This window comes from Cololabis saira, chromosome 19 (assembly GCF_033807715.1).
Source record: "Cololabis saira isolate AMF1-May2022 chromosome 19, fColSai1.1, whole genome shotgun sequence".
Taxonomy (NCBI): domain Eukaryota; kingdom Metazoa; phylum Chordata; class Actinopteri; order Beloniformes; family Belonidae; genus Cololabis; species Cololabis saira.
In genome coordinates, this window is record NC_084605.1 from 6,918,596 (window position 1) to 6,934,460 (window position 15,865).

The 15,865-nt window shown below is 43.8% G+C and overlaps 1 protein-coding gene across 1 annotated transcript; it reads left to right on the forward strand.

The window, feature by feature from the left end:
• Positions 1–213: 213 nt before the first annotated feature.
• LOC133418995 (interferon-induced protein with tetratricopeptide repeats 5-like) lies at positions 214–13,212 on the forward strand. The gene is made up of 10 exons (XM_061707971.1): positions 214–319; positions 2,301–2,480; positions 2,769–2,958; positions 3,256–3,447; positions 3,569–3,796; positions 7,158–7,296; positions 7,380–7,503; positions 7,587–7,731; positions 12,050–12,097; positions 12,518–13,212. The coding sequence occupies exons 1-10, from the start codon at positions 315–317 to the stop codon at positions 12,713–12,715; spliced, it is 1,449 nt and encodes a 482-aa protein (XP_061563955.1). The 5' UTR covers positions 214–314; the 3' UTR covers positions 12,716–13,212.
• Positions 13,213–15,865: the final 2,653 nt, after the last annotated feature.

The window sequence follows — 15,865 nt, forward strand, 5'->3', positions numbered from 1 at the left end:
CGTCCCGACATCAACAAGTGGGCATTAAATACTCAGAAACTCTGACATAATCTCGTGAATGAAAACAAAAAAACCAAAGAGACGAAATGGAATATGAGAGGCCAAAAAAGCTCTGAGGAAACACTGCTCTTCACGTGATTCCAGAGAGGTCCGTGAAGGCATCACCACATTACAGTTTCAGTTTCATTTCTGATGCAGCTGATCTGAGTTCCCGTCAGAGGAGACGACCCTCCTCCTCCTCTTCATCCTCATCGGCCTGTTCCCTCTGACACTCACGAGTGGTCTGAGTTCCTGCTGCACCTGAACGCGTCGACATGAGGTCAGTTTTACTTCAGATTTTCTGCCGATTTCACAACAAAACACTTATACAAACACTATAATAATAATGATGTTTATAGTTATATGTCAGCCTGTGTTGCTGCAACTGAGAGACCCTGAACGCCTCACGCTGCGTTCACGCTGAAGGTTTGAAGCTCACTGTCTGAGTTTTTAATGGTTAAACGGTTTGATGTAAACACTGAGGGGGTATATAAACACTAACACTGTCTGTCAAACGTCATAAAACTGAGGCCTACGTTTCATTTTAACTTTCATCCACCTCTGTCAATTCTGATGATTATGTGCATTTTCATCCGTTAATGTTTACAAATGTTCTTAAAGAAGTAGATAAAACCAGGACCAGGAACTGATAACCCGGTTTACGATCCTGGTGGTAATAAAAGGGCCGGTTGCATTTTTTTTTTAAGTTTCTCAGAGGCTGTTTATCTCTGAAAACTCATATCAATAAATCTCACATCTCTCAGCTCCCCGAACACACTGCTTCAATAGCTGTAGTGTATAATTTGTATGGGGCCAGCTGCAACATTGATTAAAACATTATAAAAAAAAACAGTCTCACATTATCTTTTATATTACAAGTAGCCTGGAAACTACAAACAGGCATCAACAATAAAACTTGTCGGGGGTAATGACATTGATAAGAGCAGCCAGTTGGCAGGCAAATCACCGAACCTGAAAAATAGATGGAATAAAATAAAGTAAAAATTGTTTTTATTATTTTATTTCTTCTGAGTCTAATGATTTTATTTTACTTTAATTTCTTTTTTTTGTTTGCATATATATTAATGGTTAATACCATGTTAGTATTAACCTAATATATATATATATATATATATATATATAGATATATATATAATTCCTTTTTTGCATTTTACTTTAATTTCTGCTGTCTAATTCTCCCTACTAGTATTCCTTCTACTGTTCAGGCTGTATACACTGGTTTTATACCTTCCTCCTGCCGACGTCTTTGGTGCTCAGACCAGAGAATAAATCATCTGCAGTTTTTACGTATTCTGCAAAGCGTTTTTCTTGGTCAGAAAAAAGCCTCCTGGGAGTCCAGTACCCTGCCAGCTTCTCTGTCTTCTTAATATATCGATAAAGTGTACAGTGGCAAATCCCACAGTACGTCTACATGCACCAACAGAAAGTCGAATTGTTGCCTTAATCCGACCGATTTATAGAAGTTTTAAAAGCCGTGTCTACACCTTATTTGGGCTGTAGTGGAACCGAACTGAAGCTCTTGAGATGGAGCTGTTGGTGCCAGATAATGCTAGCAACCGCCCCGGGACCCCCTATACAGGAAGTGATGACACCGCTGGAGCGGGAATAACAACAGTTACAGCATCACAACAACACGGTAACAGAAGAAGAAGAGGGAGACTTTGCTGCATCTTACCAGCAACACGATCAGCTTAGTATGTACGACATTTACAGAGCTGCTGCATGTTGTTGTCCTCCTTCGCGCTTACTTACTAATTGTACTGGAAGAACGCCAATGCGAAAGTGTGTGTGGCGCCACCTAGCGTCGCGGAGTCGAACGCACCTCACTCAATAATCGATTGTCTTCTTGTGTGTGTTTACTTGGATTTCTGGGAAACTCCAGTTTAATCCTTAGCTAGATTGTTGCCTATAGCTTGGGTTAGGAAGGGGAACTGTAAGTCTGGTTTTGGACCCTAGTGGTCAACAGAAGAACTGCAGGTCTGGATCTGGACCCTAGTGGTCCGTAGAGGAACTGCAGGTTTTCTTCACCTCCTGGATTTGACCAGACTAAGAAACTGGAAGTATCTTCTGGTTGGAGTCGGGCTATGGATCAGGTGACGATGCATTCCAGGTGTTCCAGGGGTCTCTTTGAAGTCTTTACTGTGAAAACTGAGTTCTAGTTTGTATCAGTTAACCATCAGAAACTAATGTTTAACGTTTAAATAATGCAATTTTAACGTTTCTTTGTGTCTTTGTGGCAGTGACGGCAGCAATGATCTGCTTTCCAGACTGCAGCAGCTGCAGAGCCGCTTCACCTGGGACCTGCAGGGGAAAGATTTGGACCTGGAGAACCTGAGCACCAGACTCCAGGAGCACATCGACCTTCAGCTGGGCTCCAGCAGTGCGCTGGCTCGGACCTTCAGCTTCCTGGCTTACGTCAGGTACGGTTCTGTATCACAGGAGCACGTTTATGAAAGGAGGCGAATATGTACTGAAGCTGCTGCAACAGGAGCTAAACAGGAAGTGACATCATGACTTAAGTGTGTCCCCGGCTCAGTCCAACAGGCATCGACAGTTTTATTCGATGTGATGTTCCATCCGTCAGAGATTTACTCCGGAACAGGTCCAGCTGCCTCCCATCACTTTGGATGTCAAGGACAGACGTGAATGGATCGAAAAGAAGCTACAGTTGTTAGTTTAACTTTAATAAATGACTTGTCTGTCCTCAGGTATCTTCAAGGTCAACCAGAGATGGGACTGCCACTGCTGAGCCAAGCAGAGCAGAAGATCCGGGAGTGTCATGGTGGGGAGAGCGAGCGGCGGCTCATTGTGGCGTATGGAGACCTGGCCTGGTTTAAGTACCACACCGGAGACCAGACAGAGGCGCACGCCTACTGCCAGAAAGTTCAGGACATACTGGTACGTTGCTTCAGTTCACTGAAGCCCCACCACAGCATCTCAGCCAGGTTCAGGTCTGGACTTTGACCAGGTTGTTCCAAAACCGTGATTCTTATATTTTTCATCATTCTGATGTAGATTTGCTGCTGTGTTCGGGATAATTTTCCTGTGCTCAGTTTTCCCATTAAAGACTTCATTAGACCCCTGAATGGCACCCACCTGAGATGCCATTTTCAAACTATAATCTCAGGAACAGATGCCCTTGAAAAAAGTTAAGGTTAAAGAAGAGGAATTTGTGGCGTCTTTTTCTCTCCACAGTCGAAACATCCCACCGGTTCCCCAGCAGTTCTCCATCCAGAGGTTTATGGGGAAAAGGCTTGGACATACTTCAAATTTTCAAGATCTTACTACCCTGAAGCCATTGACTTGTTCCTGAAAGCTCTGGAGCTGCAGCCTGATGACAGCGAGTGGAACGCTGGCTACGCTATTGCCCTGTACCGCACAGAGGAGGTCAGTTTTTGAGCTGTTTACACTGAGGATCATTAAAACCAGAAATCAATCAGGTGAAGAATCAGAAGGAGCTGAGTTGAGAGTTTACAAAAACAAAGTGACCAGTGAAACTTGTTTGCAGAGGGTTACAGAAACTCCTGAGAACGTTGAGGACTCACCTGTTGTCAGACAGCTTCGCCGAGCGCTGGAGATCAACCCTGATGACGGGGTTCTATTGACCATACTAGCTCTGAAGCAGAAGGCCTGTGGCAACCACCAAGAGGCTGAAGGTCTTGTGGAGAGAGCGCTGAAGATCGCTCCTGATAACCCTCACGTCATGCGATACATTGGCAAATACCTGCGTATTCAGGTAGGTCGGGAGGACTCTCGCTACATACTTACATATCATATACCCAACGTTACAATCACTCTGGGTTGGGATTCCTCAGGATTAGATAAGTTTAGGGTTCCCTGAAGAAAAGACAACCTGACTTGAACAATCATCAAACTGGATTTATGACGGTTTAAGAATATTTCTAACTTTTGAAAGTCAGAAAAGTAGAATATGGGACAGAGAGTTAACACAGGCTGTTTTTAAGCTAAGCTTCGTCCTCTGACCTGTCAAGACCAACACACAACCAGTCACCATGGTCTTAACATAGCTACGCTAGTCCTGGTTGCAGTTCTGTTAGTCCCAGTTTAAACTCTACTAATCCAGGGTTCAGATCTACTATTCCTGGATTCAGATTTGCTAATCCTGTTTTCAGCCTCCTAGTCTTGCTTTCAATTCTGGTAGTCCTTGTTTAACCTCTACTCTTGCTGGTTTCATATTTACTAGTCCTGGTTTCAGCTCAACTAGTTCTGGGTTAATCTCTGCTAGTTCTGGTTTAATCTCTGCTAGTTGTGGTTTCATACTTATTAGTCCTCAAAGCACTGCAGAGAGGGTGGTGCGAACAGCACAGCGCATTGTGGGAGGGGAGCTTCCACCTCTCCAAGAACTTCATGAGAGACGTTGTGTGGCTAAGGCCCAAAAAATTATCCGGGACATCCATCACCCAAGCCATAGCCTGTTCCAGCAACTGCCGCACCCACGGCCGGGCAAGCGGTACCGGTGCATAAAGAGCAGCACCACCAGATCCCTGAACAGCTTCTATCTGTCAGCAAATAGACTGCTGAACAAGACTTAGTTCTGGTGACAGACTGAACTGAGCGTGTCTCTTGCTAATAGAGATTTTTATATTATACGCACAAGCCCAAGACTATTTATCATTTTTCTATCTTTTTATTCCACGTACTGTTTTATGTTTTTATGTAGATTATTCATGCACTATACACTTTGTTTTATGTCTATCTTTTTAACTGCAAATGATGAGCCTGCACAAACAAGATTTTTACCCATGTTACTCAGTAATATGATGTGACAATAAAGATTGATTGATTGATTGATTGATTGATTGATTGATTGATTGATTGATTGATTGATTGCTTGATTGCTTGATTGATTGATTGATTGATTGATTGATTGATTGATTGATTAGTCCTGGTTTCAGATCTACTTCCCATGGGGTCACTATCTGTGGGAGTGGCCATAGGGGTTCGGTGAAGTGTAAGCTGGGTACTGGCCGAAGGCGGGGACCCAGGCGGTCCAATCCCCGGCTAGAGCAGCTGGATCTAGGGACATGGAATGTCCACTCTGGTGGGGAAGTGGCCTGAGCTGGTGCACGAGGTTGAGAAGTTCAGGCTAGATATAGTTGGACTCACCTCGACCCATGTCTCTCCTTGAAAGGGGTTGGACTCTGTTTCACTCTGGAGTTTCCCAAGTAGAGAGGGGCACCACAGGTGTCAGCATACTCATTGCCCTTCGGGTCGGTGCCTGTACATTGCGGTTCACACCAGTGAACGAGAGGGTAAGTTCCCTGCACCTTCAGTTTGGGGGGACGGGTCTAGACTGTTGTTTGTGCTTATGCAGCAAACAGCAGTTCAGAATACCGAACCTTCTTGAGTGGGGTGCTGGAGAGTGCCCTTGCTGAGGACTCTCTCGTTCTGCTGGGGACTTCAATGCTCACATGGGTAATAACAGTGAGACCTGGAAGGGTGTGATTGGGAGGAATGGCCCCTCCAATCTGAATCCAAGCAATGTTCAAGCATAAGGATGTGTACCTGGAACCAGGAAACCCCGGGTCGCAGATCGATGATCAACTTGGTAGTTGTGTCATCGGATATGTGGCCACGTGTCTTGGACACAGGTCAACATAGGAGCAGCGCTGTCAACCTGGTGGTGAGCTGAGCTGGCTCTAATGGTGGGGAATGATGCCACCAAGACCTGGTAGGCCCAAAGGTGAAGGTCTGGTGGGAACATCTTGACGAGACTCCTGTCAGAGAGAGCTTCAACTCCCATCTCCAGCAGAGCTTCAATTAAATCCCGGGGAGGCGGGGCACATTGAGTCTGAGTGGACCATGTTCCGTGCCTCCATTGTCGAGCCAGCTGGCCGAAGCTGTGGCCCTAAGGTTCTCAGTACCTGTCGTGACGGCAATCCCTGAACGCGCTGGTGGACACCAGTGGAGCGGATCCTGTTAAACTGAAGGAGGAGTCCTTTAGGGCCTTTTTGGTCAATGGGACTCCATTGAAATCAGATGGGTATCGGTAAGCCAAGCAGAATATCTTTTCAGTGGTTGCTGAGGCAAAAATCCAGGATGAGTTTGGAGAGGCCATGGACAATGACTTCAAGATGGCCTCAAAGAGATTCTGGTCCGCCATCCTCTGGAGGGGGGAGCAATACACCCCCAATACTGTGTATAGTGGGGATGACCTTGACTAGGAACATTGTGAAATGGTGGGAGGAATACATTGAGGACCTAGTTAATCCTTTTGACACGCTTTCCTATGAGGAACTCATTTCCCGTGGGGGATGGACTCCACCAAGGCTGCCTTCTCCCTCTGATTTTGTTAAGAATCTGATTTGGGTTAAGAATCACCACCTCTAAATCCGAGACCATGGTCGTTATTCGGAAAAGGATGCAGTGCCCTCCCAAGGCCAGGAATCAGATACTGCCCCAAGTGGAGGAGTTCCTTTATCTTGGGGTCTTGTTCATGCATGAGGGAAAAATGGAGCACGAGATGGATAGGCACTGCAATGATCCATCATGGTGAAGAAGGAGCTGAGCCAAAAGGCGGTCTACATTCCTACCATCACCTATGGTCACGAGCTGTGGGTAGTGACTGAAAGAACAAGATACAAGAATTGGAAATGAGTTTCCTCTGCAGGGTGTTCGGGCTCTCCGGATGAGATAGGGTTAGAAGCTCGGTCATCCAGGAGGGGCTCAGAGTAGAGCTGCTGCTCCTCCATATTGAGAGGAGACAGATGAGTTTTCTCGGACCTCTGGTGTCTTGTACCTCCTGGAGGCCTCCTGGACAATCCCTGGTCTTCCTGGCATGGATGGATGGATGGATGAATTGATTGGTTGTAGCTCTATTGGTTCTGGTTTCAGTTTTATTATTCCTGGTTTCATCTTAAACCATCTTTACTAGTCTTGGTTTCATATAAACTATTTCTGGTTTCAGCTGTAGTAGTCCTTGTTTCAGTTCTAGTAGTCCTGGTTTCGTCTCTTCCTTGATTAACACAAGCTGGGCATATTCCAGCCCGCTTCCAGGCTTTTGAATCTGCCAACATACTACTGCGTTCTAGGTTCAGATCACAGCATTCTTCTGAATGTAAGTGTCTGTGCATCAGGGAGAAAACGACCGATCTATTGATCTGCTGAAGCGAGCGCTGAAGAAGAGCCCGTCAGCTTTCATCCACCACCAGTTGGGTATGTCCTACAAGAAGATGAAGATCAGCGAGCAGATGTGCCGGCCTTCCAACAGACAAAGTACCCTCAAACACACATCTGTCTTTATCTCTGCTGCATAATGAACACAGCGGAGCGCTAACCTGAGTTTGGTTGAACTGCAGAGGTGCAGGAGTGGAGGCGTCAGAGCATCCATCACCTTGAGGAGGCGCTGAAGATGAAGCCCTTGTTTTTTCTGGCGCTGGCCGATCTAGCACTGATGGTTGGAGAAGAACGGGACTTTAGCAGGTACTCCCATGAATGTCTGTGCTGTCCACATGCTTCGTCTCTCTCCCTTTAGTGCAAGTTCATCCTCATCTCTTTGTCTCCAGGGCCGAGGAGTTGTTCAAGCATGGTTTGGAAATGTTACCCAAGTTATCCGAGAAATCCCTTTGTCAAGTTTTCTACCAGCGCTATGGTGACTTTCACTTCTACCACACTATAAGTGAGGCTCATGCTATCACTAACTACATACAGGTGGGTTTCATGAGTGAAAAGAATATCTAGAAAAACCGTCTAGAAGGTTCTGGGTACGGCTGCACGATGCAAGGGAAACATCCAGTATACGATATCACTGTGAAAGATTGTGTTTATTTTTGACTTAACATCTCTGCTTTGCAGCTAAAACTGTCCAACGATTTCACCCAAGTATTCCTCACTTTTCTGAGGGGGGGGGGGTTGCAGGTCTGGATCATGTTAGTCCCTCTGCAGCGTAGCTCTATAGCAGCATATCTAGGATGAAGCTCTGGTTCAGACCAGCTACTTTAGTCTCGTCCTGCTGCTACGACTACTGGCCCCAACACACTAGTTTACACTAAGTAGAGGCTTTACTAACACTAACTATAGGTTTACTAAACACTAACTAGAGGTTTTACTGAACACTAACTTGAGGTTAAATAAACACTAACTTGAGGTTTACTAAACACTAACTAGAGGCTTTACTGAACATTAACATGAGGTTAAATAAACACTAACTTGAGGTTTACTAAACACTAACTAGAGGCTTTACTGAACATTAACATGAGGTTAAATAAACACTAACTAGAGGTTTACTAAACACTAACTAGAGGTTTACTAAACACTAACTAGAGGCTTTACTGAACACTAACTAGAGGTTTACTAAAGACTAACTAGAAGTTTATTAAACACTAACTAAAGGCTTTGCTGAACACTAACTAGAGGTTAACTAAACACTAACTAGACGTTAACTAAACATCACAACACCATCTGATCCCTTCTTAAAGGTATTGTGACATGAAAAACACATTTTTCTTGATTTTTTGTGTTTTGTTGGGTGTCTTGACATCAATTACACCCAAAAAACAACGAACTTTTAACATTCAGTGTATTGTGTGCTTTCTGGGATTTTCCGCATAACTATGCAAAAACGGCGCATGTGGTTTGCTGGCGGGTCGTTACGTAACGGCCTGCTAAATCACCGCCCCCTCCACCCAGCTCCCTGCCTCCTCTTCTCTCCAGCGCACCATAAAGGCTGATTTATGGTTCCGCGTTACACCGACGCAGAGCCTACGGCGTAGGGTTACGCGGCGACGCGCACCGTACGCTGAACCCTACGGCGTAGGCTCTGCGTCGATTTAACGCGGAACCATAAATCAGGCTTAACACGGAGCAGTTTAGAGCCTCTTTTGTTCTATTCACCGGAGGAAAACTGCTAAGAAGACCCGCGGCCACTGACTGGATTTAAGATAAGGGGACAGTGCTGCTTGCATGCCTTTATTTTTATGATTGTTTGCTGTGGTTCGCCGTGCTGCTTTTCCGTGCATGCTTCGCCTGTCGCTCCCGGCTTAACTCTCCGACGCCGCTGTGAGCGTATGGCTGGGCTGCAGGAGGTTGGGAGGAGGAGCGGCGCAATGATTGACAGGAAAGGGGGGAAAGGAAGCGTTTTTCACGGCGCAAAAAAACACTGTAATAAAAAGCCAGGAATAGAGTACTAGAGTGAAGTTTTTCTTGTTACACTCTTTTAGACACATTTGAGGGATGTTGGCCAAGACTTTTAATAGTGTTAAAAGCATGTTAAAAATGATGTCACAATACCTTTAAGGTTTTTTGGGACCAACAAAAATTACTTCTGTATTATCAGAATTTAGAAGTAAAAAGTTAGTGAACCTCCAGTCCTTGATGTCTTTAAGGCATGTCTGAAGTTTAGCTAACGGTTCTGGTTCATCTGGCTTCATAGACAAATAGAGCCACGTATCAGCATAGCAATGAACATTGATGCTGTAATTCTGGATTATATTTCCCAAGGGCTGCATGTATCAACTGAACACCATGAAGATTGGTCCTAGCACTGAACCATACCTTTTTTTAAGTTTTGGATTAAAAATAAGGGACATTTTCTTTTCAAAATGACTACCTGTCAACCACTTACAAACTACAATTATGTGCTCATAACCTGATAGGGCTACCTTTGTTGACACTGAAATGCTGTGGACATTCCTATTTGTGTAATTCATATAATAGAGTGTGAGGAACCAGAGCGGCCTCCCCACGTACAAGGGGACAAGGCAAAACTGGACCTGGGTGATGAGGTGTAAAAAAAACCTTGCAAAGCGTAGAATGCCAAAAAATAAGGCTTTTTATTTTATGTAAAAAAAAAAAAAAAACACATACAGGCAGAGGGCAAAATCAATATTCTAAAAAAAGGCACAATGGGGCATAGCCTCTCAACAAGCATCCTCCATTCAGCAGACCCCCCTTCTGGTATGCAGCTGCTGTTTATAAACCCAGGCAGGGTGGAGAGGTTGATTGGACACAGGTGTGCCACAATCAGCAGAACCAGGCACACCTGTGTGCTGCTCCCCCGCAGACCACGCCCAATCCTCCACTCTGACACACACATTAAAAAAAAAAGGAGGGGAGGGAGGGGTTGCTCACTTTCTCACATAGAGCCTCAATAAAAACACAAAGGGGAAATATTTTCAGTTTATATACACATCGATTGTCTTCAAGTTAAACATTTAAATTTTTTTTTTATTTGTCATTTTTACTCATTTGGCTCTCTCGTATTCACTGACTGATGACACAGTGCTTGTGCTGCTGACGGACATCGTCCCTTCACCCGTGAGAGACACTAAAAACGCAGTTACAAATCTTTCAGAATGCGTAACTGAGCCCCGTCCTGCTCCTCTTGGAAAGTAAATTTGGTTCCCCATTTTTAGAGATATTAACACGAAGTCTTTGGTTTTTTAGCAGAAATATTTTCTCTCTCGTTGCATCCATCCATCTTTGATTTTTTTTTCTGAGTTTGCTCCCGTTGTTGCCACTAACCTTGCAAGAACGGCCACCCAGGGTACAGCAGGTGGCAGTTCTCACGAGGCTACTGACAATTCAGTTTGCAGTTTAAAAATTATTATTTGATAAAAAGGGAAATTTACGGGAAAATACTAATATGGGTGGACGGAGGGAAAGACGGGTAAAATACGGTAGTTTCCCGGCCAAAACGGGAGACTTGACAGGTATGCATTGATCCCAGCGGGACACCATAGCAGACCCTTGTCTGTCCCGAAGGAACTTTGTGTACCTGAACAAACTGGAATCTGTCTAATAGATCTGATTTAAACCAACGTAGAGCTTTCCCTTTAATTCCAACAAAACTCTCTAACCTGCAGTAAAATGCTGATTTAAAGGGTCAAAAGCAGCACTGAGGTCCAGTAGAACCAGTATGGACACTAATCCCTTACCTGAGGTCCAGTAGAACCAGTATGGACACTAATCACTTATCTGAGGTCCAGTAGAACCAGTATGGACACTAATCACTTATCTGAGGTCCAGTAGAACCAGTGCTGTCTCTGTGCTATGATGCATTCTGAACCCTGACTGAAAAACTTCAAACAGATTATTTCTATACAAGATATTTCAATGTTTTGTTTTTTGTGATAGTAATGTTGAATGTTAAAATCTTACATTTTCAACATATAGTGCTGCCTTAGTTTGTGGTTCTAATGTCTCGAAAAGCTGGAAGAAATTTGTTATCCTGCAGAAATATGGACCTAAATGCAGAAACTCCAGAGGAGTCAGTGTAGTCTCTGTCAGGTTTAAACAACCTAGAACAGCTAAAACATAATACAAAAGAGAGAAAGACAAGGTTACATTTTTTACCTGCAAGGAGAACGGACAGAGATGCTACGTTCAGTTACAATCTCCTACCGCCCTGAGGCGCACTCTGCCGACCCCTCTCTTTTTATTTCCTTAGGGTGGTCCCTAGTTACAATACGAGTTGCAGCTCTAAGGGAGAGGAAATACACAGCTGCAACTCTTCACGTTTACACAACTCCTTATCTTCAAATTGATATATGTTGCTTGTCCTAGACCTTGAAACATCACGGTATATCTTCAACCGAGGGAGCAGTTCTTGCTTTGCACAGATAGCTCTTTGATGATTTAATCCGTAGTCACGTTATCACTCCTCCTCTCTGTAGAACAAACTCTGCGCAATTAAGTTGTACTCACATACCAAACAAGCTTAGTTTATATGTAAAGGCAATTGGAGTAAATATGAGATTACTTTATGTTCCATTATTCTAACAGTCTCAATCCTTTATCTGACCAATCAGAGGTCGGCGCTACTGACAGACAACAACACGTTTGATTAGAATGAAGGTGCAGTAACGTTAGTTAGTATCGTGGTTATCCAAACTAAAGCAGCTCGTTGTGGTGACTGAGCTCAGGTGGGCGTGTTCCAGCCAACCTCCAGGAGAAAGTGAAGCTGTCACACAGCACGAGAGATACTCTTGTGAAGATAGTTGATCTGACTGCAGCTTTGTCTCCTCCTCAGGTTGTCCAGATGACACCAAACACGTGGGAGTGGAAACAGGGCGCTAAGGTGAGTTCCAGCGTTCCCAGATATCACTACAGATGTTTTATCTACGTCCGAGTCACGACTTAAGTTCTAGTTGGAGAAACATTAACAGGAAGTGAAGGTTTTAAATGGACTTCTGCTGCAGCAACACTAAGTGCTGACAAGATAAACGAATCTCAGCTCGACCTTCACGAGTAGAAATAAACATAATATTTACTGGTCCAAAAAACTGTTTTGGTCTCAATTGTTTGATTTCACGTCCATGATAACTCTGCGGAGGGGATGTTGTACCACGTTGGTTTTTACCGTCTGTGTTTGAGTGAACAGGAGGACACCTCAGGCGGTGTTGTAAAATGAATCCTCCAGACCTGTAGGAGGAGCTGCTGAGCTAAGGTTCCTTTGTTGTTCCCTGAGCAGATGTTCCTGTTTCTTTTCTTTCTGCAGAACCTGAAGAAGATCGCAGAGCGCCGTCTCAAAGAGGATGAGGACGACGGACAGGCATACGCTCTGTTGGCTCAGGTGGCCAAAGCCGAAGGCCACAAGAAGAAGGCCGAGGATCTTTATGAGAAAGCTCTGGACTGCGATAAAAACAACACCGAGTACCTGAGCGCTCTGTGCGAGCTGCGCTTGGAGCTGCAGTGAAACGTTCACTTCTAAACCCAACAAGGCACTTTAGTCACTAACACAACTCACTGGAAGTTGTTCAATGGGGATTATTTAAACCAGAAATGTATCTGAATGAATTTGTATAACAACACTGTCACAGGACCTCAAATAACACTAACAAATCAGCACTTTTATTTTGATGTAAACATAAAGGGCGCTCTTGTCCGCCTTGTGATGTCACTTATGACATCACAAAGAAAAATGTTCTAAATCGCATTCATGAAAGTGAAGATCTATTATTCTTATAATTGTTAACAGGAACCTGGATTGTAGATAAACAGTGACTGAACATCACTCTCTCGTGGTGAGGATTTGGTGCCTTCACAACCACGACACGGGTTCAGTTCCTGGTCAGGGAAGAGGTGTGATCTGTCTCTCCCTCTATCACGTATGTCTTTGTGCTTCTGTCTGATTATCAATTACGTGTGATTTTGTTCTTTAACGCCTTGTTTTGTCTTCAGAGTATAAATGGTAAAAAATGCAAGCCATCTAACAGACTTGGTCCTCTTTGTGTCACAACTCTGAAGAAATTGAGAGAACATTAATAATTTACCTTAATCTAAATGAGATTACCATCTACCACGTCCAGCATTCTGGGAGGTGAGACACAAACGAGTACTTGACATGTCATCTGAGCAGAGGTGGGTAGAGTAGCCAAAAATTGTATTCAAGTAAAAGTACTGTGACTTCAGAATAATATGACTCAAGTAGAAGTAAAAAGTAGTCATCCAAATAATTACTTGAGTAAAAGTAAAAAAGTACTTCGTGAAAAAACTACTCAAGTACTGAGTAACTGTTGAGTAACATGATTTATTTTTTTAACACAACCATTCAAGCAGACAAAAGTACAAAATAATCATATTCAGGCAAATTAAATCAATAAAATAATAACATAAATAAAAATTAATAAAACATAAAAACATAGCTTAAATTAAAATAATCTTAAAGTAAATTCAAGTACTTTAATAAATAATAAAATAAACAAAATAATAACAAATTAAAATAATAAATTAAGCACAAGTAGCACAAAATTTCAAGCCTTTGTACTTTTCTTTTTTAACCAGGCTCCGCAGGCAGAACTACAACAAGCCCATGAACTCATATCAACTCTGTGTGTGTGTGTGTGTGTGTTTGAGTCTGTATATATGTGGCAAAACATGCAAAAACAAACATTTTTCCCAAATAATCACCCAGTGATGTCATGAGATTGACGCATACGCAGAGGGGATAAAAGAAACGTAACAAGCTCAACGTAGCCTAATGTAGCGGAGTAAGAGTAACAATTTCTTCTTCACAAATCTACATCTAATCTAAATCTAAAAGTAAAAAGTATAGTGATTCAAAACTACTTCTAAAAGTACAAAATTTCCCAAAACTTACTCAAGTAAATGTAACAGAGTAAATGTAACTTGTTACTACCCACCTCTGCATCTGAGCGAACAATCCATTCAGATTGACACACATTTGAATTGTGTTTCCTTTCAGTTTCTGTCTGTTGAGACTGTCAAGATGGGCGTTTACAGCAGTTATGTGTCTGATGTAGAACATCACATGATAGATGCGAGTTGGAAACTCAACCCCCTTCACATAGGCTACGTTCACACTGCAGTCCTTAATGCTCAATTCCGATTTTTTCCCATATCCGATTTTTTTGTGTGGCTGTTCACATTATCTTTTAAAATGTGTCCTATATCCGACTCGAGTGTGAACGCATCGCGGCCCTGAACTGACCCGCATGCGCAGAAGCGTGTGATGATGACAATGATGGGTTTGCATCCAACAGGTGCCTATGAACTGCCAATTATCCATCAAGCTCCACAATTATCATGTTAACATTAAATCAGATAGATTTGTCAAGGACGTTTCTCTTGCATCTCTATCATTGTGCGGACATGAATTCTCAGTGTTTTGCGGGAGTGGGCGGGAGCGGATGTAAACACTGCGGGTGCGGGCGGGAGTGTAACACAGGTTGCGGGCGCGGGCGGTAATGGTCAGAAATGCAGCGGGAGCGGGATGAAGAAAACAGTCCCGCTATAGCAGGGCTCTAGCTCCGCTCCCCGGAGTGTCAGCTCTGCTCTCCGGCGTTCAGCTGGGTTTATCACCTAACACACGGTCCAGCTCGCTGTAAAACGGGCAGGTTATGCGACCACGACCGCTTCGCTGATTTGAATCCTTAGCTTCTTTATTTAGTAATATGCTTAAATTCAGCGGGTTGTCTCGTCTGATCTGAGGTCGTATAAAGAGGTGAGCGGTGGGGAGAGGAGGAGGAGAGGAGGAGAGGAGGAGAGGCGGAGGCGGCCCGGAGGAACCCCCGCCGTCTCCCGTGTCTCCCCGCGGCTCGGGGCTCTGCGTGTGACGTCAAAGTCGCATTAATTCCGACCTGGCTGTTCACACTGAGGTCGCATTGCAAAACATCAGACCTGTATCCGATTTAGAACCACATATGGAAGCGACCTGAATCTGATTTGAAAAGATCAGATTCCATGTGACTTGTGCTGTTCACACTGTCATAAACAAATCGGATCTGAGTCACATATGAGCAAAAAATCGGATTTGGGTCACTTGGGAACTGCAGTGTGAACGTAGCCATAGAGTCCTGGTTTCAGTACTCTACCGTCCGGGAGCTTTGCTACTTCTAGGAAAGAACCACAAGTTACATCCAGCAGTGGGCTCCTCTGGGAACTGAACCTGGAACCACTCACACTAAGTGAGAATCATACGACTGAGCCAAAGAGCCACAACATGTTTAAACTGTAAAATAAAATACATAAAATACCATAAAAGAGAACCCCATACCACATAATCAGAAACGAGTGATGTCATCAGTGACGTCACAAAAGATGATGGTTCTGGAGGTTAAGAAAGTTCATCTTCATCCAGCTTTTAAAGTCCCTGAGACAGTCCTTTAAGGGTTTCAGTGGGTTACTACGATCCACCTTAATGGACAAATACATCTGGAGAACTACAGAAAATCAGTGGAAAGACATTTTCTACTCAGGGGGGAAAAAAAGACAGCAACAGTAAGATGTCGAATGAAGACAGTTTAGGGACGAAAACAGAGTCTCTATCAGCAGATACTGATCTGAAATTGCGTTTAATTTCAACTATATTTACTGTATATAGCAG

Excerpts from the sequence above, each read along its gene's own strand:
- LOC133418995 (XM_061707971.1), top strand. Across the intron at positions 3,448-3,568 it reads CCCTGTACCGCACAGAGGAG|AGGGTTACAGAAACTCCTGA; the intron begins GTCAGTTTTTGA and ends ACTTGTTTGCAG. Across the intron at positions 12,098-12,517 it reads AGTGGAAACAGGGCGCTAAG|AACCTGAAGAAGATCGCAGA; the intron begins GTGAGTTCCAGC and ends TTCTTTCTGCAG.